Source organism: Mesoplodon densirostris, chromosome 2, assembly GCF_025265405.1.
Source record: "Mesoplodon densirostris isolate mMesDen1 chromosome 2, mMesDen1 primary haplotype, whole genome shotgun sequence".
In the NCBI taxonomy this organism is placed as follows: Eukaryota; Metazoa; Chordata; class Mammalia; order Artiodactyla; family Ziphiidae; genus Mesoplodon; species Mesoplodon densirostris.
Genome location: NC_082662.1, coordinates 188108401 through 188135019, shown reverse-complemented (window position 1 = coordinate 188135019; position 26619 = coordinate 188108401). Strand labels below are relative to the sequence as shown.

The following is a 26619-nucleotide window of genomic DNA, read 5'->3' as shown; positions in this document are numbered from 1 at the left end:
CAGTGGTCATGGTGCAGATGAGGAGAAGTGGTCAGATTTTGGAAATGTTTTGGTAGAACCAAAACCAGGATTTTCTGGGGCAAGTTGCTCTCCAAGGCTTTTGGTCTAAGTAACTAGAAGCATTGAGTTTTCATTTGCAGAGATGGGGAAGAAAACAGGAGGAACAGATTTGGGGGAGAAATGAGATTCCATATTAAATTTGAGATGCCCTATTAGATATCCAGGTGGAAATTTCTAGTCAGCAGTTAGATATAGAGGTTCAGGGGAGACGTTCTGGGCTAGTCACAGTAATTTTGGATTTGTCAGTGTAAATGCGGCATTTAAAGCCCTAAGATTGGAAGAGATCACCAAGAGAGTGAATCTAGAGAGAGAAAAGAAGAGGTCCAAGAACTGAGCCCTTAAGCATCAGACATGTGGAGGTAAAGGAGATGATAAAAGAGTAAGACAGAAAGAGAATGAAGGGAGAGTGACACCCCATAAGCCCAGTGAGGAAAGAGTTTTCAGGAAGAGGGCATGTTCAACTGTGGTAAATGTTGCTGAGAGGTCAAGGCAGATGAGGACTGAAAAATGACCACTGAATCTTGCAATCTGGAAATCACTGATGAACTTGACAAGAGCATTGTCTTAAACATATTGCTATCTTCAAGTCTTCACAGCCCAATCCTAACCAGAAAAAAAGCACATTCCAGCATGTTTAAATGTTGTCATATGGTTCCACTGAAGCTTGAGCAAAGGTGGGACATATGAATTATAGTGAAGCTTGCTTAGGTAACCATCTGTGTTTGAAGACCTTCTGCATAAAAGTCTGCATTTTCAGAATTCTGCCTTGATTTCCTACAGGAACATTACATTTTGAATCTGCATTTGGAGACCACCTGCTCCAGGCAACTACAGGTAGCTTTCAAAGTGCATTGTTAGATGTAACAATCTGTTTGAAGAGGCTAACATCTCTGAATGCACGGCAGCACTTTCATATGAGATAAAATGCTCAATAAGAAAATGTGGCTCTTGAAGTTCCCGATGTTTGGGAATATGCACAGAATTGCTCTGCCTCAGGGGTGGTCCCCGCTGGTCATCCTGGGACGCCTGCAGCATCACTTTGTGGATCCAGATGAAAAGACAGACAGAACACAGAGCTGTTTCTTTTTCTCAGAAGCTTGACTCTCCAGCAGTCCTATTCTTCAGCAATCACAAGCAAGTAGTCAGAGCACGTGATTTACTACATGATTTTAGAAACACCTGACGCCATATATGACTTGTCTGTGGACACGGAAAGAATGATTCTCATATGTGTTGTTGATGTGTCATGAAGAGGGATGACAAATAGGGATAAGAAATAACCAAGTTTTCATGATTGATGGACTACAACAAGAAGAAATTTATTTAGAATAAATAAAAGCCACTTGGGTCTAAGTGTACTTCAATGGTTTAGGGTGGAAAAGACAGAAATCTGTGGCACCAAGAGGGAGAACAACTCAAAGTGAACCAATCATAGAATGTGGCTGCCCAAAGGTCAATGGGACATTAGGCTGCAGAATAGAAGAACATTCTCTGGAATGAGAAGGTTACAGTCCTGTGTCACTCTGCACTGTCAGGCACATCTAAGAGCCAGATAAGCAAATTTATTCCAGAGCAAGCAAGCAGCTGATGGAGTGTCTGAAAACAATGTCAGGTGGAAAACATTAGAAGAAACTGGGTGTGTTCAGCATGATAGGAGTGATGGCTTGGATAGTACAAGACACTTTTCTTCAAATATTTGTGTTCTCAAGAAGAAGATATGTAAGTAAGGTTGACATTGGCTTCAAGAGTTACAATGCTGCCAATGAATGGAGCTATAGGTCATCATATATTATTTTAGTACAAAAAAAGACAACTTCTAGGGGCTTTCTGGGAAGATGGAGTGTGAGTGAGTTTCCCGTTCCTGAAGGTGTGTAAGCAGAGGTTTGGGCCACTACACTTGGGTGCACAACAGTGTAAAAAATTCAGTCATGGAGTGAAGCTACTTCTATATCTAAGAAACTCTAATTCCAAGCAAATAAGAGGGTCAAAGCTTAGATGTACGACTGAAGATAAAACATATGTCAATTGCCTCTCTTAATCAAATATTCTCTAGAAGGGATGAGGTCGGTGATACCTTTATCCTGAACAGTATCCTGGAAGCTCCACGTTCCTGGACACAGCCAGGGTGATAAGATAGACTGCGATGACCCTGCAGACAGCTCTGGGAACTAAGCTTTGAGAAACTCTTTTCTGAACTCTTCTTATTGAGACACTTGATCATTTTTAAAAAATCAACTTTAAAATATAGGAAGCCCGTCTGTCTGTCATGCTTCATCAGCCAGCTAAATCCTCCATCCAGTCTGCTTATTCCTTGCAATGGGTACCATGTTTGGGGAACGCTGAGCCAGGATCATGAATTGGGTGAAGTTTGCCTTGTACTTTTTAGCCCATCTCCTCCTGAACATCTATGTAAAATGACAGGAAGATTCCAGGTTGTCCTTACAGCTTGTAAGCATCTTTTGTGATGGGAATAATCTCCCCAGCAAACATTCCTCAAAGATGATAGCAAATACAAAATACTTTAAATTTATGACTAAGAGGTGATATGAGAAATATAACTCTTCTTAAAATTATACCAAGAATTTTCAGAAAGGGATGATTTTACAGAATTTACTCCCTAAAAAGATATCTTCTGAAGCTAAGCATTTTCATGAGGATTAAACAGTTTCAAATAGTGGAGGGGTGGGGGACAGTGTGGGGAAAAGGAAACTGGAGGAAGAGAGGGGGCAGCTAACCAATTCAGGAACTGGGCTTAAAGACTCTGTGATTTTCCAAGGTGGAAAAAAATTAAAGAAAACCAGAACCCACTGGATTGGCATCCCTTGAATCTATTTACCAGGACAGTTAGCATCACCACGGTCAGTATTAACCTCATGGGTCACTGCACTTGGAAGCTGGTCAAAATGAGTCAGCATCTGTTTGTTATTTTGTATATGTAGTAAAAATATTGCCTTAGGTCAATTAAATTTTTCTTCAAAAAGTGAACATTGCTTCAGCATAATCTCCCCTTTTCTCCTTTAAAAATATCACAAAACAACTTGCCATTCCCTTTAAAATATTACATAGAGCTAGTAGACGCCAGGCCTCACAGTCAAGCAGGTCCGTGATTTGTAATGAATATTGTGGTCAGGGGGAGACCTGTGAATAGCTTCTAATAATTCTTAGCCCTTCATACACGGAGTAGGGTATAGACCAAGACTGGTTTCAATTTTACTTCATATAAAGCAAAGAAGACTATTTACCAGATGTTGTCCTATTTCAAGTTACTCTCAAATCTTGGGGTAAATTACAGCTGCACTTCAAAGCAGTCTGTTGCAATTACCTTTCCAACATTTGCAATGCAAGAAAATAATAAAAAGAAACAGGTATGTACTGATCACTATCAACAGCAGTCTTTGGAACAATGTCGGAAGTAAGGATTTTGAAATGCATTTCAAACTGATTTGCTAGGGAAATTAGATCAATTAGTTTATGGCATCTACCAAGTTTCAGTGTTGTTACTTTTTTTAAACTTTTTCTTTTTTTTCTTAAGACACGTAGGTAAAATACCTGTTTTCTCCAATGCAACTCTGGAAAATACACCTTTGAATAAAATTGGTGGTTTGTAAAAGTGCTAAACTTAAGCATGATTTTGGAGCTTGTGTGAACTGCATAGAGAGGAGGGCAAGGAAGTAACTCTGTACTGAGAGTCTACTATGCACGCGACATTGTGCTAGAATTTGGCATTGACTAGTTTCATGTCTAACGGTCCTGTTTTTCCAAAAAGATTATTCCTCTTTCAAATAAGATATGCAATAAATTTCTGATACACAACAAATGGTAAACTTGTAATAGCATTTTGTAAACACCAAGATGTAAACCCATTTGGGTGGGAGCTATGGGCTTAGTTTTCACTTCTCTGCATGAGTGAAACCCTGGTGTCCTATGAATCCACTCAGATGTAATTAAGGGACATCATCAGCCTCTTCCTTTTCCTGTCAGTGCGCAGCCAGCGCAGAGTCCTGAGGCCTCCTGATGATTCATAAGCAGCAGGAACGGCCTGGCTGTTTTGTCCCAGCTCTGCTCTGAGGCACAGCCTTCCTGGCGCCCGGCCCCTCTCACCTCTGTGACAGCTCCGGCCTCGGTAGGGCCGGTAGCAATCACACTGGTAACTAAGCCACAAGTTGAGGCAGCGTCCTCTGTTGTGACAGGGTTGGCTCTCACACCAGTCCTTTCTCATGCAGCCTGCCTTGACATTTAATGACCAGTCAGACGAGATGTTCTCCAGGGTGATGGCATTCGAGTCAAGTTGAACATCTTGGAGGCAGCCCACAAGCGAAGGTATGGATGGTCTATTATAGATGTTAAGCAGAGCAACACCACTGTGGGCTGTTCCCTCTGGTAAACCACCCAAAAAGGAGTTTTGTAAAGCACATGTTGACCCATCGCTTCCAAATGGAGAAGGAGCTCTCATGATGCATGTTCCCAGGCAAGACTTGTCAAGTAAGGCGAGGGTCACAGCCTCTGCAAACGTCACCTCCACTGCATGCCACTCCCCATCGCTGGTGCTGTGGGAGATGAACAGGACCACCTCTGGCTGATCCCTGACTTGAATTGATAAGTGGACATAGCCACTGAGCAGCTCCAGTATCACAAACACGTCCCTGTCACCTCGGAAAAGTAGAAGTGCCACTGGCTGGACAGTCTGAAACCTGAGGGCTATTTTACAACCAGAGTCCTTGGCTGTCACTGAGCCACTTGGGACCCACAGGAAGCCATCACCCTCAAAAGAAAGTGTGGTGACCGTTTCACACCGTGACCCAGTATAGCCAGAGGGACACAGGCAGCTGAATCCATGCTGGCCATTGCGGAGTTGAGGGATGCACATTCCATTATTTAGACATAGGTGATCAGTACAGCTGAAGAGCAAATCAGAACAGTCCCTTCCTCCATAAAATGCTCCAGAACGGTTATCAAATGGGCAATGGCAAGTGTAAGTCCCAGGCAAGTTCTCACAAGTACCACCGTTTTGGCAAGGGCTTGAAGAGCACTCATCGACATCCTCTTCACAGTGGACCCCTGTTCAATGATAAAGAATAGATCGAAATTACATATATTCAGATCAAAAATAGAACTTTCACATAATCTTCATGTATAATCTTTTGGAGGTGCAGAACCGGCTCACGTGTAGGACTGTAACAGAGTGAAATGTGACTAGAAACTGAGGAGCTGATACCGATTCCATCATTCTGCACGTATGGTGCGCAGAAGTGCAGTCATGGTGAACCTTGAATTCTCCCTCTAGAAATAGGTTATTTGCCAAAAGGAGTGGTTGACTCAAACAATCATCGTCGGATATATATGTGACACTGAATATCATAAAAATTTTTTTAAAAGAGAGAGAAATAGATCGCTATTGGGAGCAATGCTAGACACAAATTATTTACTTGGGGACTTAATTCCCAGATATTGTTTATCTTGCCCTGGACTGCTAATTGCACTCTATTCTACTTGGAAACAGCAATCTGCCTTCTCCATTTTTTGCACCTCCCCATAATCCCTAGACACACAGACAGTCCAGACAACTCTCTCTGTGGAGGGCTTCTGAGGAGAATGGAAGGTCCCATAACCTCCTCACCACAAGTCTAGTATAAACCATGAAATCTATCCAATAACAAGTTCCGGTTTCTAGTTTCTTTACTTTCTTTTACTCTTTTTCCTGGTTCTAAGTCAAAAAAAGGTATCTAATTAGAGAATTGTTAGAATTCATTTAATCCAGGTAACAAAAAGAACTATAACACTTTTTAAGAGTGATGGCTATCACTTTTTAACGAAGTTCAAATGAACAAATAGTGTTAACAAAAACTGACACATATCTAGGACTCCATGGCTTCAACAGCACCATCATCCACGTTATACGTTTGTGTTTACAGCAATCTCCCGAGGTTTTCAAGGCAGATAGGCTTAGCTCTCTTTCACAGACAACACTGAGGCTTAGGAAGATTGATGTCTAAACTCCAAAGCACTTCTACAATCTGTTTTTTAAAATCCAATCTGACACTTTCTGTTTTTTAATTGATAATTTAGTGCATTCTTGTTTTTTGTTATTACTAACATGTCTGTCGTATTTTCCCACTTAACTCCATGCCTAAATGTGTGCTTCTTAAATTTAATCAAAGGCTCCTATATTGATAATGTTGGATCTGAATCCCAGCTAGGCAGTGAGCAGGTTACATTTATTTTTTGTGTCTAGGTCTTCTGATCTATAAAATGGGGTTAAAAATAGTACCTGTATCACAGGGCTTTTTAAAGGTTAAGTGAGTAAAGACACATAAGATGCTCATAACATTGCTTGATATATGAGACTTCTCAGTAAGTGTTGGTTGTAATTAAAAAGTAATAACCAAAGAACTTACCCTCACATGACAAAATCAGATAACACTGTCATCACTGAGAGAGACTATTTAGAAAGTGTGGGCATACGGAATGACCCACAAATTGCATAACTTTACATAATGAGAGATTTACTTGGACAGCATATTAGGCTGGAATCACATTAGATCATGCTCTTCACGAGGGAAGGGAAGCTGTTTGATTTACCAACATATGTCTAAACCACAGCACGATGCCTGGCTCATGTTTGGCACTCGGTAATTAATTTTTGTATGAATTGATTAATGATGACCTCTGTAAGGTGATTAAAATTTTATACTGCATTTAACCTGATCTAATCCAGAGCCCAAAGTGCTCTTTTTGTGTCTGAGATAAATTTACCTGGTGGCACAGTGGTTAAATTTTTGCCCACAGCCATTTATGTACCGTACATTTAGACCCTTGATTGGACACCCCTGTACTTATATTTTACTTTACTTGGATTACTTTCATACAATCTTTGTTAATCCAAAAGTATTTCAAGCTCTGTGAAAGGAGGGAACGTGTTACAATCTTAGGGTCTCCCACAGTCCCTGCACAGTGCTGTGCATATGTGTGTTATAAAAAGCTGGATGAGTAGAAAAAATAAAACTAAATCAAACTGATTTATGTGATCTATAATCATCCTCATAGGTAACAGAACCGACACAGAAATTACAGGCTATATTTTAAAGGAATGTTAGAATGCAGGCTTCATTTAACTGAACTTATGAAAAGTGCAAACTTTTGTTATTAGAAGATAGTTTACTTAAATTTGATTTTCACAGGATTTTGAAAACACACAAAAAATCAATTCGTTAGCATTTAATTAAGAGGAATGCTGAACAGCTCATGAGTTATAATTGAAGAAAAACTCTTTTTTCCTACCCATTGTGCCTTTAAACATATTTAATGGGGGATAAAATCTCCTACAGACCCCAAGTCTTTTCTGTTCAGCCTTGATTAATAATAGTCTTAAGATCACATTTTAAAGACCTATAATGAGTAGGATGGCCAGTCATAAGAAATGTAAGTTTCAGTGCACGTTGGAATTGAATCTTTTTTCTTTGTCTGTTAGGTCGACTTCAGGCTGTCTTGAAAAAGGACCAGGAAAGGTTCCCCCTTCTTTTTTTCCCTCCCCTCCCCACCTCCAGACTTCTGCCTGAGTGTCAGAAGGGTTCAGAAAGTTTCCCCTGACTGGTGCTGGTTTTAGATGGCTCCACTCTCTCTGAGACTGGCAGGTGTTTCAAGGTGACTTTTATCCCGGGGCTCTTTGTGGGGTCCTTGGAGCCCCCTGGTCCATTGCTCCAGCTGAGACTCCAGCCAGCAGGCCTTGTTCTCACATTGTCCCTGCCCCAGCCCCTTCCTCATTGGCTTCCTAAGGTTTACTTGACATCACCAACTGTGTCTGTTGTTCTTCCTGTGACTTCTGAGGGGGACCAGGACCCGTTTTACACTGACCACTGATGACACTCCTCCCGTGATTCCCCAAGGACCCCAGGACCACGGGCCTCTGCCCTGCAGGTAGAGGGGAGCATGGCTGCTGGCTGCCCAGCCCAGGCCAGCAGCAAGTCCCTTCCTTCTCTCTCTTTCCTGCTGCCCCAGGTGAGCAGTCACACCCTGTCATCTTTTTTTTTTTGAAAAGACTTTTCAGAACTGCTTAGATTCTGTGTTGTTTATTACTGTCCAAATACATGAAGTTCTGATGAAATAAAATCATGTGGTATAGATAAAAACGGGCCATGAAAGCCCAGAGTCATTAGAGGGCCAAATTGCAGACCACCCAACAGTTCACATTTTAAGAATTTGAAACACCTAAAAATAGATAAGGTGGTTTCTGAAAAAGAAAGAAAGAGAAGGAAAGATGAAAGAAAAAAAAAGGAGAAGAAAAGGGGGGAAGGAGGGAGGAGAGAAGAAACCATTCAGGAAATGTTAGCTCACAAGAATACTGAGCTTAGGAAGAAGAGAAAAATGCATTAAAAAATGCATAAACTTTGTGCAGGTTAATGCAATAGTAAACAGTAGAATACATAGGCCTCCTAATACTTTTGTAATGACATACATATAATGTCTCTAGCATTTTCTTAAAATATGCAGACAGATAGAGGACCTTGAAGATGGCAGAGGAGTAAGACGTGGAGATCACCTTCCTCCCCACAAATACATCAAAAATACACCTACGTGTGGAACAACTCCTACAGAATACCTACTGAATGCTGGCAGAAGACCTCAGATTTCCCAAAAGCTGTGTGGCTGACAGGGTCCTAGTGCTTTGGCTGGGTGTCAGGGCTGAGCATCGGAGGTGGGAGAGCTGAGTTCAGGACATTGGTCCACTAGAGACCTCCTGGCCCCATGTAATATCAATCGGCGAGAGCTCTTCCAGAGATCTCCATCTCAACCCTAAAACCCAGCTCCACTCAACCACCAGCAAGCTCCAGTGCTGGACACCCGATGCCAAACAAATAGTAAGACAGGAACACAACCCCACCCATTAGCAGAGAGGCTGCATAAAATCATGCTAAGTTCACAGACACCCCAAAACACACCACCGGACGTGGTCCTGCCCACCAGAAAGACAAGATCCAGCCTCAACTACCAGAACACAGGCACCAGTTCCCTCCACCAGGATGCCTACGCAACCCACTGAACCAATCTTACCCACTGAGGGCAGACACAAAAAAAATGGGAACTACGAACGTACAGCCTGTGAAAAGGACACCCCAAACACAGTAAGTTAAGCAAAATGAGAAGACAGAGAAATATGCAGCAGTTAAAGGAACAAGGTAATAACCCACCAGACCAAACAAACGAAGAGGAAACAGGCAGTATACCTGAAAAAGAATTCAGAGTAATGATAGTAAAGATGATTCAAAATCTTGTAAATAGAATGGAGAAAACACAAGAAACATTTAACAAGGACCTAGAAGAACTACAGAGCAAACAAACAATGATGAACAGCACAATAAATTAAATTAAAAATTCTCTAGAAGGACTAAATAGCAGAATAACTGAGGCAGAAGAAAGGATAAGTGACCTGGAAAATAAAATAGTGGATATAACTACTGCAGAGCAGAATAAAGAAAAAAGAATGAAAAGAAATGAGGACAGTCTCAGAGACCTCTGGGATAACATTAAACCTACCAACATTCAAATTATAGGGATCCCAGAAGAGGAAGAGAAAAAGAAAGGGACTGAGAAAATATTTGAAGAGATTATAGTTGAAAACTTCCCTAATATGGGAAAGGAAATAGTCAATCAAGGCCAGGAAGTACAGAGAGTCCCATACAGGATAAATCCAAGGGGAAACACACCAAGACACATATTAATCAAACTATCAAAAATTAAACACAAAGAAAAAATATTAAAAGCAGCAAGGGAAAAGCAACAAATAACATACAAGGGAATCCTCATAAGGGTAACAGCTGATCTTTCAGCAGAAACTCTGCAAACTAGAAGGGAGTGGCAGGACATATTTAAAGTGATGAAAGGGAAAAACCTACAACCAAGATTACTCCACCAAGCAAGGATCTTATTCAGATTCACTGGAGAAATTAAAACCTTTACAGACAAGCAAAAGCTAAGAGAATTCAGCACCACCAAACCAGCTTTACAACAAATGCTAAAGGAACTTCTCTAAGCAGGAAACACAAGAGAAGGAAAAGATGTACAATAACAAATGCAAAATAATTAAGAAAATGGTAATAGGAACATACATATTGATAATTACCTTAAATGTAAATGGATTAAATGATCCAACCAAAAGACATAGACTGGCTGAATGGATACAAAAACAAGACCCATATACATGCTGTCTACAAGAGACCCACTTCAGACCTAGGGACAGATACACACTGAAAGTGAGGGGTTGGAAAAAGATATTCCATGCAAATGGAAATCAAAAGAAAGCTGGAGTAGCAATTCTCATATCAGAAAAAGTAGACTTTAAAATAAAGACTACTACAAGAGAAAAAGAAGGACACAACATAATGATCAAGGGATCAATGCAAGAAGATATAACAATTGTAAATGTTTATGCACCCAACATAGGAGCATCTCAATATATAAGGCAAAGGCTAACAGCCATAAAAGGGAAAATGGACGGCAACAAAATAATAGTAGGGGACTTTAACACCCCACTTTCACCAATGGACAGGTCAACCAAAATGAAACCAAATGAGGAAACACAAGCTTTAAATGATACATTAAATGAGATGGACTTAAATGATATTTATAGGACATTCCATCCAAAAACAGCAGATTACACTTTCTTCTCAAGTGCTCATGGAACATTCTCCAGGATAGATCATACCTTAGGTCACAAATCAAGCCTTGGTAAATTTAAGAAAATTTAAATAGTACCAAGTATCTTTTCCGACCACAACGCTGTGAGACTAGATATCAATTACAAGAAAAACTGTAAAAAATACAAACACATTGGGCTTCCCCGGTGGTGGAGTTGTTGAGAGTCCGCCTGCCGACACAGGGGAGACGGGTTCGTGCCCTGGTCTGGGAAGATACCACATGCCACGGGGTGGCTGCGCCCGTTAGCCATGGCCGCTGGGACTGCGCGTCTGGAGCCTGTGCTCTGCAACGGGAGAGGCCACAACACAGAGAGGCCTATGTACCGCAAAACAAACAAACAAACAAACAAATGGAGGCTAAACAATACACTACTAAATAACCAAGAGATCACTGAAGAAATCAAAGAGGAAATCTAAAAATACCTAGAAACAAAGGACAATGAAAACACGATGGCCCAAAATCTATGAGATGCAGCAAAAGCAGTTTGAAGAGGGAAGTTTATAGCAATACAGCCTACTTCAAGAAACAAGAAAAATCTCAAATAAACAACCTAACCTTACACCTAAAGCAATTAGAAAAGAAGAACAAGAAAACCCCCAAAGTTAGCAGAAGGAAAGAAATCATAAAGATCAAATCAAAAATAAGTGAAAACGAAATGAAGGAAACGATAGCAAAGATCAATGAAACTAAAAGTTGGTTCTTTGAGAAGATAAACAAAATTGATAAACCATTAGCAGACTCATCAAGAAAAAGGGAGAAGACTCAAATCAACAGAATTAGAAATGTAAGAGGAGAACTAACAACTGACACTGCAGAAATACAAAGGATCATGAGACATTAGTATAAGCAACTCTATGCCAATAAAGTGGATGACCTGGAAGAAATGGACATTCTTAGAAAAACAAAACCTTCCAAGACTGAACCAGGAAGAAATAGAAAATAGAACAGATGAGTCACAAGCACTGAAATTGAGACTGTGATTAAAAATCTTCCAACCAACAAAAGCCCAGGACCAGATGACTTCACAGGCGAATTCTATCAAACATTTAGAGAAGATTAAACACCTATCCTTCTCAAACTCTTTCAAAATATAGGAGAGGGAGGAACACTCCCAAACTCATTCTACAAGGCCACCATCACCCTGATACCAAAACCAGAGAAGGAAGTTACAAAAAATGAAAACTACAGGCCAATATCACTGATGAATATAGATGTAAAGATCCTCAACAAAATATTAGCGAACAGGGCCTCCCTGGTGGCGCAGTGGTTGAGAGTCCGCCTGCCGATGCAGGGGACACGGGTTCGTGCCCCGATCCCGGAGGATCCCACATGCCGCGGAGCGGCTGGGCCCGCGAGCCATGGCCGCGGGGCCTGTGTGTCCGGAGCCTGTGCTCCGCAACGGGAGAGGCCACAGCAGTGAGAGGCCCGCGTACAGCAAAAAAAAAAAAAAAAAAAAAAAAATATTAGCGAACAGAATCCAGCAGCACATTAAAGGATCATACACCATGATCAAGTGGGGTTGATCCCAGGAATGCAAGGATTCTTAAATATATGCAAATCAGTCAGTGTGACACACCGTATTAACAAATTGAAGGAGAAAAACCATGTGATCATCATATAGATGCAGAAAAAGCTTTTGATAAAATTCCACACCCATTTATGACCAGAATTCTCCAGAAAGTAGGCACAGAGGGAACTTACCTCAACATAATAAAGGCCATATATGACAAACCCACAGCCAACATTGTTCCCAATGGTGAAAAACTGAAACCATTTCCACTAAAATCAGGAACAAGACAAGGTTGCCCACTCTCACTACTATTATTCAACATAGTTTTGGAAGTTTTAGACACAGCAGTCAGAGAAGAAAAAGAAATAAAAGGAATCCAAATTGGAAAAGGGGAAGTAAAGCTGTCATTGTTTGCAGATGACATGATACTATACATAGCGAATCCTAAAGATGCTACCAGAAAACCACTAGAGCTAATCAATGAATTTGGTAAAGTAGCAGGATACAAAATTAATGCACAGAAATCTCTTGCACTCCTATACACTAATGATGAAGAATCTGAAAGAGAAATTAAGGAAACACTCCCATTGGCCATTGCAACAAAAAGAATAATATACCTAGGAATAAACCTACCTAAAGAGACAAAAGACCTGTATGCAGAAAACTATAAGACACTGATGAAAGAAATTAAAGATGATACAAACAGATGGAGAGATATAACATGTTCTTGGATTGGAAGAATCAACATTGTGAAAATGACTATATTACCCATAGTAATCTACAGATTCAGTGCAATCCCTATCAAACCACCAGTGGCATTTTTCACAGAACTAGAACAAAAAATGTCACAATATGTATGGGAACACAAAAGACCCCAAATAGCCAAAGCAATCTTGAGAAAGAAAAATGGAGCTGGAGGAATCAGGCTCCCTGATTCACACTATACTACAAAGCTACAGTAATCAAGACAATATAGTACTGGCACAAAAACAGAAATATAGATCAATGGAACAGGATAGAAAGCCCAGTATAAACGCACATATGGTCATTGTATCTTTGATAAACGAGGCAAGAATATATAATGGAGAAAAAGACAGCCTCTTCAATAAGTGGTGCTGGGAAAACTGGACAGCTACATGTAAAAGAATGAAATTAGAACATTCTCTAACACCACACACAAACTCAAAATGGTTAAAGACCTAAATGTAAGGCCAGACACTATAAAACTCTGAGAGGAAAACATAGGCAGAACACTCTATGACATAAATCACAGCAAGATCCTTTTTGACCCACCTCCTAGAGAAAAGGAAATAAAAACAAAAATAAACAAATGGGACCTAATGAAACTTGAAAGCTTTTGCACAGCAAAGGAAACCATTAACAAAATGAAAAGACAACCCTCAGAATGGGAGAAAATATTTGGAAGTGAAGCAACTGACAAAGGATTAATCTCCAAAATATACAAGTAGCTCATGCAGCTCAATATCAAAAAAACAAACAATCCAATCCAAAAATGGACAGAAGACGTAAATAGACATTTCTCCAAAGATATACAGATTGCCAACAAACACATGAAAGGATGCTCAAAACCACTAATCATTAGAGAAATGCAAATCAAAACTACAATGCGGTATCACCTCATACCAGTCAGAATGGCCATCATGAAAAAATCTACAAACAATAAATGCTGGAGAGGGTGTGGAGAATAGGGAACCCTCTTGCACTGTTGGTGGGAATGTAAATTGATACAGCCACTATGGAGAACGGTATGGAGGTTCCTTAAAAAACTAAAAATATAACTATCATATGACTGAGCAATCCCACTACTGGGCATATACCCTGAGAAAATCATAATTCCAAGAGTTATGTACTACAATGTTCATTGCAGCACTATTTATAATAGCCAGGACATGGAAGCAACCTAAGTGTCCATCGACAGATGAATGGATAAAGAAGATGGAATATTACTCAGCCATAAAATGAAATGAAATTGAGTTATTTGTAGTGAGGTGAATGGACCTAGAGTCTGACATACAGAATGAAGTAAGTCAGAAAGAGAAAAAAGAAAATACCATATGCTAAAAAAAAAAAAAATTGTTCTGAAGAACCTAGGGGCTGGACAGGAATAAAGACACAGATGTAGAGAGTGGACTTGAGGACACGGGAAGGGGGAAGGGTAAGCTGGGACGAAGTCAGAGAGTGGCATGGACATATATACACTGCCAAATATAAAACAGATAGCTAGTGGGAAGCAGCCACATAGCACAGGGTGATCAGCTTGGTGTTTTGTGATGACCTAGAGGGGTGGGATAGGGAGGGTGGGAGGGAGATGCAAGAGGTAGAAGATATGGGGATATATGTATATGTATAACTGATTCACTTTGTTATACAGCAGAAACTAACACAACATTTTAAAGTAATCATACTCCAATAAAGATGTAGAAACTAACACAACATTTTAAAGTAATCATACTCCAATAAAGATGTTTAAAAAAATGCAGACACTAGTTAAGAATCATTCTAGAGAAAAACACATATTTCTTTAAAGGATGGGTGTGGGGGAGGGGAAGTATGATCTCAGGTCAGATCCCCACATATGTACAAAGATGAAACTATGTTTTTTTGGTAATTCTAGCAGTTACAGCAGCAAAAGTTTGTTGTAAGGGTGTTGGCTGGTTTTAAGAGGGTTATTTTCAAATATAAACTTACAGCTCCATTTGTAAAAAAATCTTTGTGATAAGTTAATTTTATTAAACCTGAAATATGTCTATATTGACATCTCTTTCTAAGATAAAATAAAAGTAGCAGAGTTGTGAATGGTTAAGGGGTATAAGCTTTAAAACAAATGTAAACCCTCTTTGGGCTCCTCTCACACAAATAGTACAGACTCTTAAGTACAATAAACTTCCTTATAAACCTTTTATATTCCTCAGGTAGGTGGAGCATCTAGTCTAAGTTGCCCTTCCCCCTCTCTCCCCAAATTTAGGTGAGTGTGGAGTCTCCTTGAAGCTGCTCCCACTTGTTGGGGTTACAATGTAGCTCCCAACCCTACACTTGAGGGTTGGGCTACAGCTCGGCACAGCAGCAAGTCTCCAGAGAAAACTCTGCTCAGACTCACTCCTTCAAACTGCCTCTCAAGGGCTTCCCTTGTGGTGCAGGAGATAGGAATCTGCCTGCCAATGCAGGGGACACAGGTTTGATCCCTGGTCCGGGAAGATCCCACATGCTGCGGATCAACTAAGCCCGTGCACCACAGCTACTGAGCCTGCACTCTAGAGCCCGCAAACCATGACTGCTGAGCCCACATGCCACAACTACTAAGGCCGTGCGCCTCAAGCCCGTGCTCCGCAACAAGAGAAGCCACCGTGAGGAGAGGCCCGTGCACCGCAACGAAGAGTAACCCCCGCTTGCCACAACTAGAGAAAGCCCGCTCACAGCAACGAAGACCCAACACAGCCAAAAATAAATTAAAAAATTAACTATAAAAAAAACAAACTGCCTCTCAAGAGTTTTCACATACACTCGAAATGAGCAAACATTTCAAAAGCCTAAAGTCTGTCATCTGTCTTGATTTTGACATTCTGCACTATAGTCTCTCATAACTCACTTTTGTTCCTGACAGCAACCATATTTTGACCTCCTAGTTGAAACTTTAATTTGCTGTTTTCTTAAATTTACAAAACCCCTACTCTGTACATGACCCTCACAGAGGATTGTAAGATATGCAAAGCAGAAGAGACAGACCTGATCTCAATATGCTTACAGCATAATGGAAATACAGAAATACACTGAAAATATGGAAAATGCACTGTATACGGCAGGTTCTCAATGAGTGTATGGAAAATATGTGAGGATCAAACTCAGGGAACATTAGAGAAGATTTAGCCAAGTTTTAAAGAAAAAGCACTGAATAAGAGATCATCACAAATCTTAGGAAAACTCAAAAATTTAAATTACATCAGTAAACAAATGTTGATTACATATCTACCGTGTATAGAATACTGTGGATAACATGGAATAAAAACTGGTCCTTGCTCTCAGTGAGTTTAATGGAAAAGCAAGACAAATTTGTCAAATATTAAATGATAGTGTAAATCAAGACAACACTGAAGAGAACACTGAACAGTGTATAATGAATTCCAAGTGAATTGTATGAACAACAGCTGCTCTGGACAGAGAGAGAGTTCTTCAGGCTGGGCTGGGCTGGGAAGATTTTGTAGTGATAGGATTTTAGATAGGTTTTCAAGTATGACAAAGATCGGCAAAAGTAACTGAATACACAAAAACTCTTTCATGGAAAACCATACGCCATTCTGAGGTGACAGTGTGTTTGGCAATCTAGTTGGGATGGAGGATTTACATAGGAAAAGCAAGTCAGAAAGATTAAATGTAGCCAGAGTGAAGAAGGTCTGGAATTTAGGGAGTTTTTAATTATTTTTTTAAATTAATTTGTTTACTTATTTATTTTTGGAAGGAAGTGGGGAATAAACTGGTAGTTGTTGGATGGAAGACCAAAGTGGTTTCGTGTAAAGACCAATCCCACAGGGATCTGTAACAGAGTGAAGTGGGAAGAAAACAGAGACAGGAACATGCTAGACAGTTGTTAAAATTGCCCACACGTGGGTTTCCCTGGTGGTGCAGTGGTTGAGAGTCCGCCTGCCGATGCAGGGGATACGGGTTCGTGCCCCAGTCCGCGAGGATCCCACATGCCGCGGAGCGGCTGGGCCCGTGAGCCGTGGCCGCTGAGCCTGCGCGTCCGGAGCTTGTGCTCCGCAACGGGAGAGGCCACAGCGGCGAGAGGCCCGCGTACTGCAAAAAAAAAAAAAAAAAAAAAAAAAAAAATTGTCCACACCTAAGATTATGAGGGCCTACTATCTGACATGTATTCCTTTATAATTTACAATACCCTTTCATTTATCATTGTCAGCAAATAAGTACAGAGGGTGATAATTTCTTTACACTTCCTTACTGTATTTTATCTTGTAATTCCTAAAATTTATATATTTAATCTTTCACAACATAACAATCAATCACTTGACTATGTATTTTCTTTAAATATAAACAGAGAAACTAGTTTTAAATTTTACCTTCATGGAGGAAAAAAAAAATAAGGAGAGAAAGCCCATATTTAGGTCAATAGTCTGAAGAAAATAAGAAGAATTAAATATTAAAAGTAGAATGATACACAGTAATTTATGCTTTTACTTTGTTTAAAATCTGTTCTATTGACATCTCCAACATAAAATAAGGTTAGACATATTTATTTGATGGACCCAGAAAACTAAAGTAGGAAGAAAGATTGAAACTTCTTTTATTGGCTATTTGACTGGCTCAGCAAAGAAGATCTGCTGTCAATCAAGATAAAAGGATTAGGCAATATTTATGGGATTACCTGTGTCATTCAGTCTTCTTAATTGGGTATTTTAGTTGACAATGAATTGGTTATTTATGTCCATGTATTTATAGTACAAGGTGGATTGCTTGAAGCTGACTGTTATTTTGTTTATGTGAAGTAAATTCATTTCATTCAAAAGGGTCACTGCTTTTATTTTTCTAAAATTCTTTTATATGCATATATGATTCTATGATAAGATTGTATTTTAAAAAATAATCAGGATAGGGAAAAGTCCTATTACTTGGAATATCCCATTTTTACATCAGAATAAACTATATTAATGGATAAAAAGGACATAGACTTTATGTTTAATATAAATATCATGGGCTATTAAAATGACCTTGCTATATTCCCACTTTATTGAAAGTCATGGTTAATGAAGTTATCAGAATATTATTTCTACAAAAACCTATGTACATATAAGTTTCATCTTTCTCTATTTTAATTGACTTAGGTGTTTTTTAAATTTTATTTTAATAAATAGAAATCAAGAAAAAATTAAAGTCCAAGGACTCCTTGAATAAGTATTTCCTTTACTCATTACTTTCTGTTCCTCAAAACTTCTAATTTTCAGTTGATAGTAATATCTAATATAGCATTAATAGTAGTTGCTAAATAAACATCTTAAAAACTCTAACAATGGTACCAATTACCTTATACAAGTAATAAGAAAAGAGTGAGTTACCTATGAGCATGATCATTAAAATGTGAAAACCCTGTGTCCTGGCTCCAAACATTTTTCTGTAGCAAAAGAGATATCCATCCAAACATCTACTAGGTTGACAGGACCAGTTTCTGATGATTTTCTTCCATTTCCAAAAGTGTGTCACCTTCTCCCTTCAGGCAGAGAGTGTGAGGACTTAGTTTGGGTGCCAGATCCGTGGGGCTTAGTGTAAGACCCGTTTGTGCTACTTACCAAGCAGACTTGTGACATTCTTAGTCCCTACTTACACATGGGGCCTCCCCTTTTTAAGTCACAAGAGTGAACATTGACACTTTTATCACAGAAAAATGAGTTTTGGGGTACTCTACGGACAGATTGCCATTTTTGGTAACTTCTATCATGGAAAATTAGAGCTTGGTTTTATCTTTTTCTTCACAACAGAAATGCTGTTTTTTGGTTTTGTTTTAACTCTGTTTTGTTCTGTTTTGCTTTTGAATAGCAGTTAAGAAATTCATGGCAACTTCAAATCCATTGAATATCTATGCATGGAATTGGAAAAGAGAAATCAAGAAAACAGCAGGGTTTTCATTAGACTTAGACTGTGGCAAAAGAGTTATTTATGCCATGCTCTCAGGCTTAAACTCCACTCTCTATGAAAAAATAACCATGCTCTACTCGTCTTAAATACAATGGTATTTGATTTTGTACAACAGAACAATTTGAGCAGGCGAGGTGTTTGGGATGTACTTAGAGTAACTGGTGCTTGACATTTTTTTAAAACATTTTCTGAGAGACAGACCTGAGGATGTGCAGAGGTTTTACTTGGGCAGTACAGGGTGAGACATCACCAAGCCTTAAAAGTCTGCCATGGATCTAAGGCTGGTAAGCTGCGGTGGAAACCAGGTGGTGAGGGAGGCAGGAAAGAGACAAAGCCGGCGTCGTTGCAGTAGTGTACTTCTTCACTTGTTTGTTATTGGTTCACCTTTTACCTGTGACCTGTGCTGGACGAATGTGCTCCATTCATTTATTATTCATTCAACCTTTTAGCAGTGCTGGAAATAGGATGGTGGGTAAAAGGAGCCTGGGTTCTGTTTCACGGGGTACACAGTTTGGCCAAGTTTACAGCCCTATGGAGAGCTGGGCAGACGGGGGCCTTGGGGACTGCAGGACAAAGCTAGGCCATGGGGGCTAGAGGGGAGGATGGGGTGGGGAAGACAAGCAACGTATTCAGAGTTCCGATCAATGGATCAGCTCAGAGAGACGTTTCCAGCAATCATCAGGGAGCCAGGATAATGAAGTAGAATAAACAGGGAATAGGAGCCTTGAAAATTGATTTTCAAATGCCAACTTTGATACTAGGCTAGGAGAACCCAGGCGAGTAGCTACTTTTTTTAAGTTGAAGTTTATCTATAAAGTGGACATAATAAAGCCTATTAAATGGTTATTTTGTGTGAACAAAGTGAGAACTATAATTGCTTGGGGCATAGTATTTTAAAACAGTTTCAGTAGTGTGAGTGAGTGTGTGTGTGTGTGTGGGTGTGTTTAATGAATAGGTGAACTTGAGCATAAATGACTTGAATAAAAATATAGAAGGTTTACCAAATTTTCAGGCAACATGAACTTGTTAAACATAATGACTGCTCTGAAGCAGAAATGATGGTCTAACCCAGCAGTCACTTCCCCAACTCATCCCACCCACCTTCCTTATGGGGAGAATATGCCTCCATTGAAAGCGTATCGTTTCCCCCTTTCCTGTTTACCCATTTCTGTCCCCCTCTAACCTTAAAAACCAAACTATAGGAATGAGATTACTAAGCAATTGAAACTAACTTTTGACTTATGCTCTCCTGACTGCACATCATGCCTTGTCTAACTTGTTGATTCTTTTCCCAGATAAAAAGAAGTAAGAATGAAGAATTAAGTAGTTAAAGAATGATTAGCTCTCTACCCCCAAGAGCCCCTAAGGACTCCTGCAGGCTGGTCACATGGGCAAGATAACATCTGAAGAGAGAGTCACCCAGCCGTCACTTGATGGAGAATGATGCGAAACCCAAACTCCTGCCTTGATGATTCACTGAGATTCTTCACTCCCCCCCCCACCATTTTTCCTTTTACAAACCATCAGGGCTCAGAGAAGAAATAAATGAAATAGACACGAAGAAAACAAGAGCCAAGATCAATGAGACTAAAAGCTGGCTCTTTGAGAAGATAAACAAAATTGATAAACCTTTAGTCAGACTCAACAAGAAAAAAAGGGAGAAGACTCAAATAAATAAAGTTAGAAATAAAAAAGGAGTTACAACTGACACCACAGAAAATCAAAGGTTCATAAGAGACTACTAAAAGCAACTATATGCCAATAAAATGGACAACCTAGAAGAAGTGGGTAAATTCCTAGAAAGGTACAACTTTCCAAGACTGAAAATGGAAGAAATAGAAAATATGAACAGACCAATCACAAGTACTGAAATTGAAACTGTGATTAAAAAACTTCCAGCAGACAAAAGTCCAGGATCAGATTGTGTCACAAGCGAATTCTATCAAGCATTTAGAGAAGAGCTAACACCTATCTTTCTCAAACTCTTCCAAAAAATTGCAAAGGCAGGAACACTCCCAACCTAATTCCAGGAGGCCACCATCACCCTGATATCAAAACCAGGCAGAGATATCACAAAAAAAAGAAAATTACAGGCTGATATCACTGATGAACATAGACACAAAAATCCTCAACAAAATACTAGCAAAATGAATCCAACAACACATGAAAAGGATCATATACCATGACCAAGTGGGATTTATCCCAGGGGTGCAATGATTCTTCAACATATGCAAATCAATCAATGTGATACATTATATTAACAAATTAAGGAATAAAACCCATATGATCATCTCAGTAGATACAGAGCAAGCTTTTGACAAAATTCAACATCCACTCATGATAAAAACACTCCAGAAAGTGGGCAAAGAGGGAACATAACTCAACATAATAAAAGCTATATATGACAAAACCACAGCCAACATCATTCTCAATGGTGAAAAGCTGAAAGCATTTCCACTAAGATCAGGAACAAGGCAAGGATGTCCACTATTACCACTTTTATTCAACATAGTTTTGGAAGCCCTAGCCATGGCAATCAGAGAATAAAAATAAATAAATGGAATCCAAATAGGAAAAGAAGAAGTAAAATTGTCACTGTTTGCAATGACATGATACTATACATAGAAAATCCTAAGGTGCTACCAGAAAACTACTAGAGCTTATCAATGAATTTGGTAAAGTTGTAGGATACGAAATTAATGCACAGAAATCACTTGCATTCCTATACACTAACAATGAAAGATCAGAACGAGAAATTAAGGAAACAATTCCATTTACCATCACATCAAAAAGAATAAAATACCTGGGAATAAACCTACCTAAGGAGGCAAAAGACCTGTACTCAGAAAACTGTAAGATGCTAATGAAAGAAATCAAAGATGACACAAACAGATAGAGAGATAGATCAGGTTCTTGGACTGGAAGAATCAACATTGTGAAAATGACTATACTACAAAAAGCAATCTACAGATTCAATGCAATCCCTATCAAATTACCAGTGGCATTTTTCACAGAATTGGAACAAAAAATTTTACAATTTGTATGGGAACACAAAAGACCCCAAATAGCCAAAGCAATCTTGAGAAAGAAAGCCGGAGCTGGAGGAATCAGGCTCCCTGACTTCAGACTATACTACAAAGCTACAGTCATCAAAACAGTATGGTACTGGCACAAAAACAGAAATATAGATCAAGGGAACAGGATAGAAAGTTCAGAGATAAACCCACGCACCTATGGTCACCTAATCTATGACAAACGAGGCAAGAATATACAGTAGAGAAAAAGACAGTCTCTTCAATAAGTGGTGCTGGGAAAGCTGGACAGCTACATGTAAAGGAATGAAATTAGAACATTCTCCAACACCATACACAAAAATAAACTCAAAATGGATTAAAGACCTAAATGTAAGGCCAGACACTATAAAACTCTTAGAGGAAAACATAGGCAGAACACTCTCTGACATAAACCGCAGCAGTATCTTTTTTGATCTATCTCCAGAGTAATGAAAATAAAAACAAAAATAAAAAATGGGACCTAATTAACCTTAAAAGCTTTTGCACAGCAAAAGAAACCATAAACAAAATGAAAAGACAACCCACAAAATGGGAGAAAATATTTGCAAATGAAGCAATCACCAAGGGATTAATCTCCAAAATATACAAACAGCTCATGCAGCTCAATATCAAAAAAACAAACAATCTAATCAAAAAATGGGCAGAAGATCTAAATAGACATTTCTCCAAAGAAGACATACAGGTAGCTGAGATGAACATGAAAAGATGCTCAACATCACTAATTATTAGAGAAATTCAAATCAAAACTACAATGAGATATCACCTCACACCAGTCAGAATGACCATGATCAAAAAATCTACAAACAATAAATGCTGGAGAAGGTGTGGAGAAAATGGAACCTTCCTACACTGTGGTGGGAATGTACATTGATACAGCCACTATGGAGAACAGTATGGAGTTTCCTTAAAAAACTAAAAATAGAGCTACTATATAATCCAGCAATCCCACTCCTGGGCATATATCTGGAGAAAACCATAATTTGAAAAGATACATGTACCGCAATGTTCATTGTAGCACTATTTACAATACCTAAGGACAGAGAAGCAACCTAAATGTCTATCAACAGAAGAATGGATAAAGAAGATGTGATACATATATACAATGGAATATTACTCAACCATAAAAAAGAACAAAATAATGCTATTTGCAGCAACATGGATGGACCTAAAGATTGTCATACTGAGTGAAGTAAGTCAGACAGAGAAAGACAAATATCATATGATATTGCTTATATGTGGAATCTTAAAATGGTACAAATGAACCTATTTACAAAACAGAAATAGAGTCAAAGATGTAGAAAACAAACTTATGGTTACCAAGGGGGAAAGAAGAGGGGAGGGATACATTGGTAGATTGGGATTGACATATACACACTACTATATGTAAAATAGATAACTAATAAGGACCTACTTTATAGCACAGGGAGCTCTACTCAATACTCTGTAATGACCTATATGGGAATAGAATCTAAAGAAGAGTGGAGGTATGTATATGTATAACTGATTCACCTGGCTGCACACCTGAAACTAACACAACATTGTAAATCAACTACGCTCCTATGAAAACTAATTTAAAAAAAAACCATCATGGCTGAGCAGAATCTTCAGAGTTGGTCTCTAGACACGAGTACACCTTCTCCCCAGATTGCTGGCTTTTCTGATTTAAGCAACTTTCCTTTCTACTGACACTTGCCTCTTGAATTATTGGCTTATGAGTGGCCAGCAGCAGAACCTGGGTTCACCACCATAAATGATGCAAATGACAAATATATTCTTTCACATCTTCCTTTACAGCTGGGTCATGGGCATGTGACCCAGTCCTGGGCAACAGGACCTGAGGGAGTTCCGCTAGGGGGACTCTGGGAAGGGCTTTCCTTGCTAATATGAAAAGACATGCCCCTTTAGTCTGACATCGTCTTGTACAGATGTGTTTCCGGAACAGCATTAAACATGCTACAGCCATGGGAGATACATTCAAAACACATGGCAGGATACTGAGAATGTGAATCCTAAATTTTCCTAAAAATAATAGATTTTCCTGAATTTATAATTCATTATCAGGTGTGTATTTTCTTTTTATCCAAAAGCATCCTGACTGAAGATGTTACACTTACCAGGATCAAGAAAGATCTGTATAGGCAAGAATAATGTACTCTAAAAGGAACTTTATCAAAGAAAAATGTAAACTTGTACATTTTGTCCTTACCTTAAATTTTATTAAAATTTAAACAAGCCTGAGAAGAGTGCATAAAAAACTGGATAGGACATGAGAATGAGGATTAAAGAAAACAGTGGGATGTATAGCCTGAAAATGTGTATTACAGTTAGAAACAGATGTAAACCCAGCACCACAGATAGAGCTAAATAACATGGCACTTGACAAAAAAAAAAAAGAGAAAGAAAATGAGGATTTTAACACAATACATGCAGATTTAGAAAACATTACGTGAGTACATGCAAATTAATGTCTATATGTCTAATATATTACTGAGATTTCCAAAAGGAGGGAAGAAAAAAATGAACAGTGGGGCCTCCCTGGTGGCGCAGTGGTTGAGAGTCCGCCTGCCGATGCAGGGGATACGGGTTCGTGCCCCAGTCTGGGAGGATCCCATATGCCGCGGAGCAGCTGGGCCCGTGAGCCGTGGCCGCTGGGCCTGCGCATCCGGAGCCTGCGCGTCCGGAGCCTGTGCTCCGCAACGGGGGAGGCCACAACAGTGAGAGGCCCGCATACCACAAAAAAAAAAAAAAAAAAAAAATGAACAGTGGATAGAGGAAGGAATAGAAGAGAATAGAAATAAAACAGGCAAGCCAAGATTCCCATGCAAACCAGACAAGACAGTTTCCCATGAGCTGAGGAGAAGAGTTAACTCTTTTCACTTGAGATTAAGCAGCCACAAAATTGGAGGAGACATAGTTTATCAGTTGAAGACATAGGAGCTTCAACTGATAATAAACTTAATAACAACCAATAATAATAATTATTAACATTTATAGAGTGTATTATAGTTTATGGTTTACTTTCATATATATTATCCCAATTTATCATTGAAGTATGGATCCATGGTGGTGTAGTTTCCAAAATTTTATGTGGTTTGGGGCTTTCACAGGGAATGATAGTATCTAGGGAAAGAAAAGGATAATCCCTCTCCAATTCCAGATTTGATCTCAAAATATTTTTGTTGTTTCGAATCCTTTAATGGGAAAAGTTAAAACATGCACAATCCAGTAAGGAAAGCTATTATAATTGTAATATATTATAATTGAAATCATGTCACTAGAGAAATTCTTGAAGAAAATGAGGATATTTAACCCAGAGAAAAGCGGGTACTAGGGCACATCAGAAAGGTCTGCATGGAGCTGAAAGTCCATCCCATGAAATTTTTTGTTTGGTCCTACCAGGGAAAAGGGGCACCAATGGTAAGATGCCATAGGATGTTATATTCATGTTCACTACACAGAATCTCCTAGTAATAGATGCTGCAAAGCATAGAATCAGCTGCCTTGAGAGACAGGAAGTTTCCTGACCTTGAAGATGTGCACATTTAGAAAGGATTGCCATTCAGCATGGATGTTATACAGGAAATTAAAGAAAAGATGGGCTATATAGTTCAATGGTCTCTAATGATTTTTTTAGCCCTGAGATTCTTTCATCATTTCTAAGTAAAAGACGTGCTGTATGCATCACTGCTAAGGAAATAATATAGGCAGAGAACATGCTGAATATAATAAGCTCCAACATCTTCATAACCTTGTCACAGCTTTTAAAATCTGTACAAAAGAGAGAGCAGTATGTTCCTTAGAAGGCTGCTACAAGGAATCCATGAGACAGTTGTTCTAAGCTTGTAAGTCCAGGTCCTCCTAGGGGCTTATCCAGCACTGCTTGTCTTGCCAAAATCTCCTACCTCCATTTTTATTTGCTCAAGAAGGTAGTTAGGTTTTTTGGTATCCATAATTTACTCTGAGTTGATTACAGTTAAATTCCACGTTTCCAGAGGTCACTGGAAGTGATCTCAACCATCCAGAACATAATCATGAAGATATATTCTAAAAGCGTCTATGTTTAAAAACAGAGATTGCAAATTTATTAACTATGTCCTCAGGCCCTTGTTCACCACTTATTATTATTTTAGACACAATTAAAATAAGCTTGATTATCCAGTATCCAGGAAAAGAAAAGGGGAAGCTACCATGTATATTTTTAGCAACAAGAGATGACAGTTGAGAGCTGGACAGTGCATGTGAGTAGGTGGAGCCCAAGATCTAGTCCAGGCACTGTGTGAAGGGTCTCAGCTATGTGGACGTTTAATTATTTCAGTAACAACAGAGTGTGTTGCTATCTTCATTTCACAGATGATGAAACTGAGCCAAGGTGTGACTGGTGCCCCAATCTGCCTAACTCCTGAGATGAGCCTTTTTCTTTTCTTCTAAGTCATGCTGCCTCCAAGGAAAATAATACAATGAGCTGGCATAAAATAATATAGGACAGTATAGCACTTGGGAGACATTGAAAATAGGAACAAAATCAATATCTATCTTAAGGCCTCATCGCATAGGACAATGACATAACATAAATCAATAACAAAAGTCATCAATAAAATACATAAGTGCATGCAAACTTTTCCACCC

At 39.1% G+C, this 26619-nt stretch overlaps 1 protein-coding gene across 1 annotated transcript in view; it reads right to left on the bottom strand.

Annotated features, from left to right (window-relative positions):
* The window catches only part of CRB1 (crumbs cell polarity complex component 1), a 247645-nt gene that overhangs the window by 49417 nt on the left and 171609 nt on the right, over positions 1–26619 (bottom strand). The window contains 1 exon segment of the mRNA XM_060088676.1: positions 4162–5118. Within this exon segment, the coding sequence (XP_059944659.1) occupies positions 4162–5118 (957 nt within the window).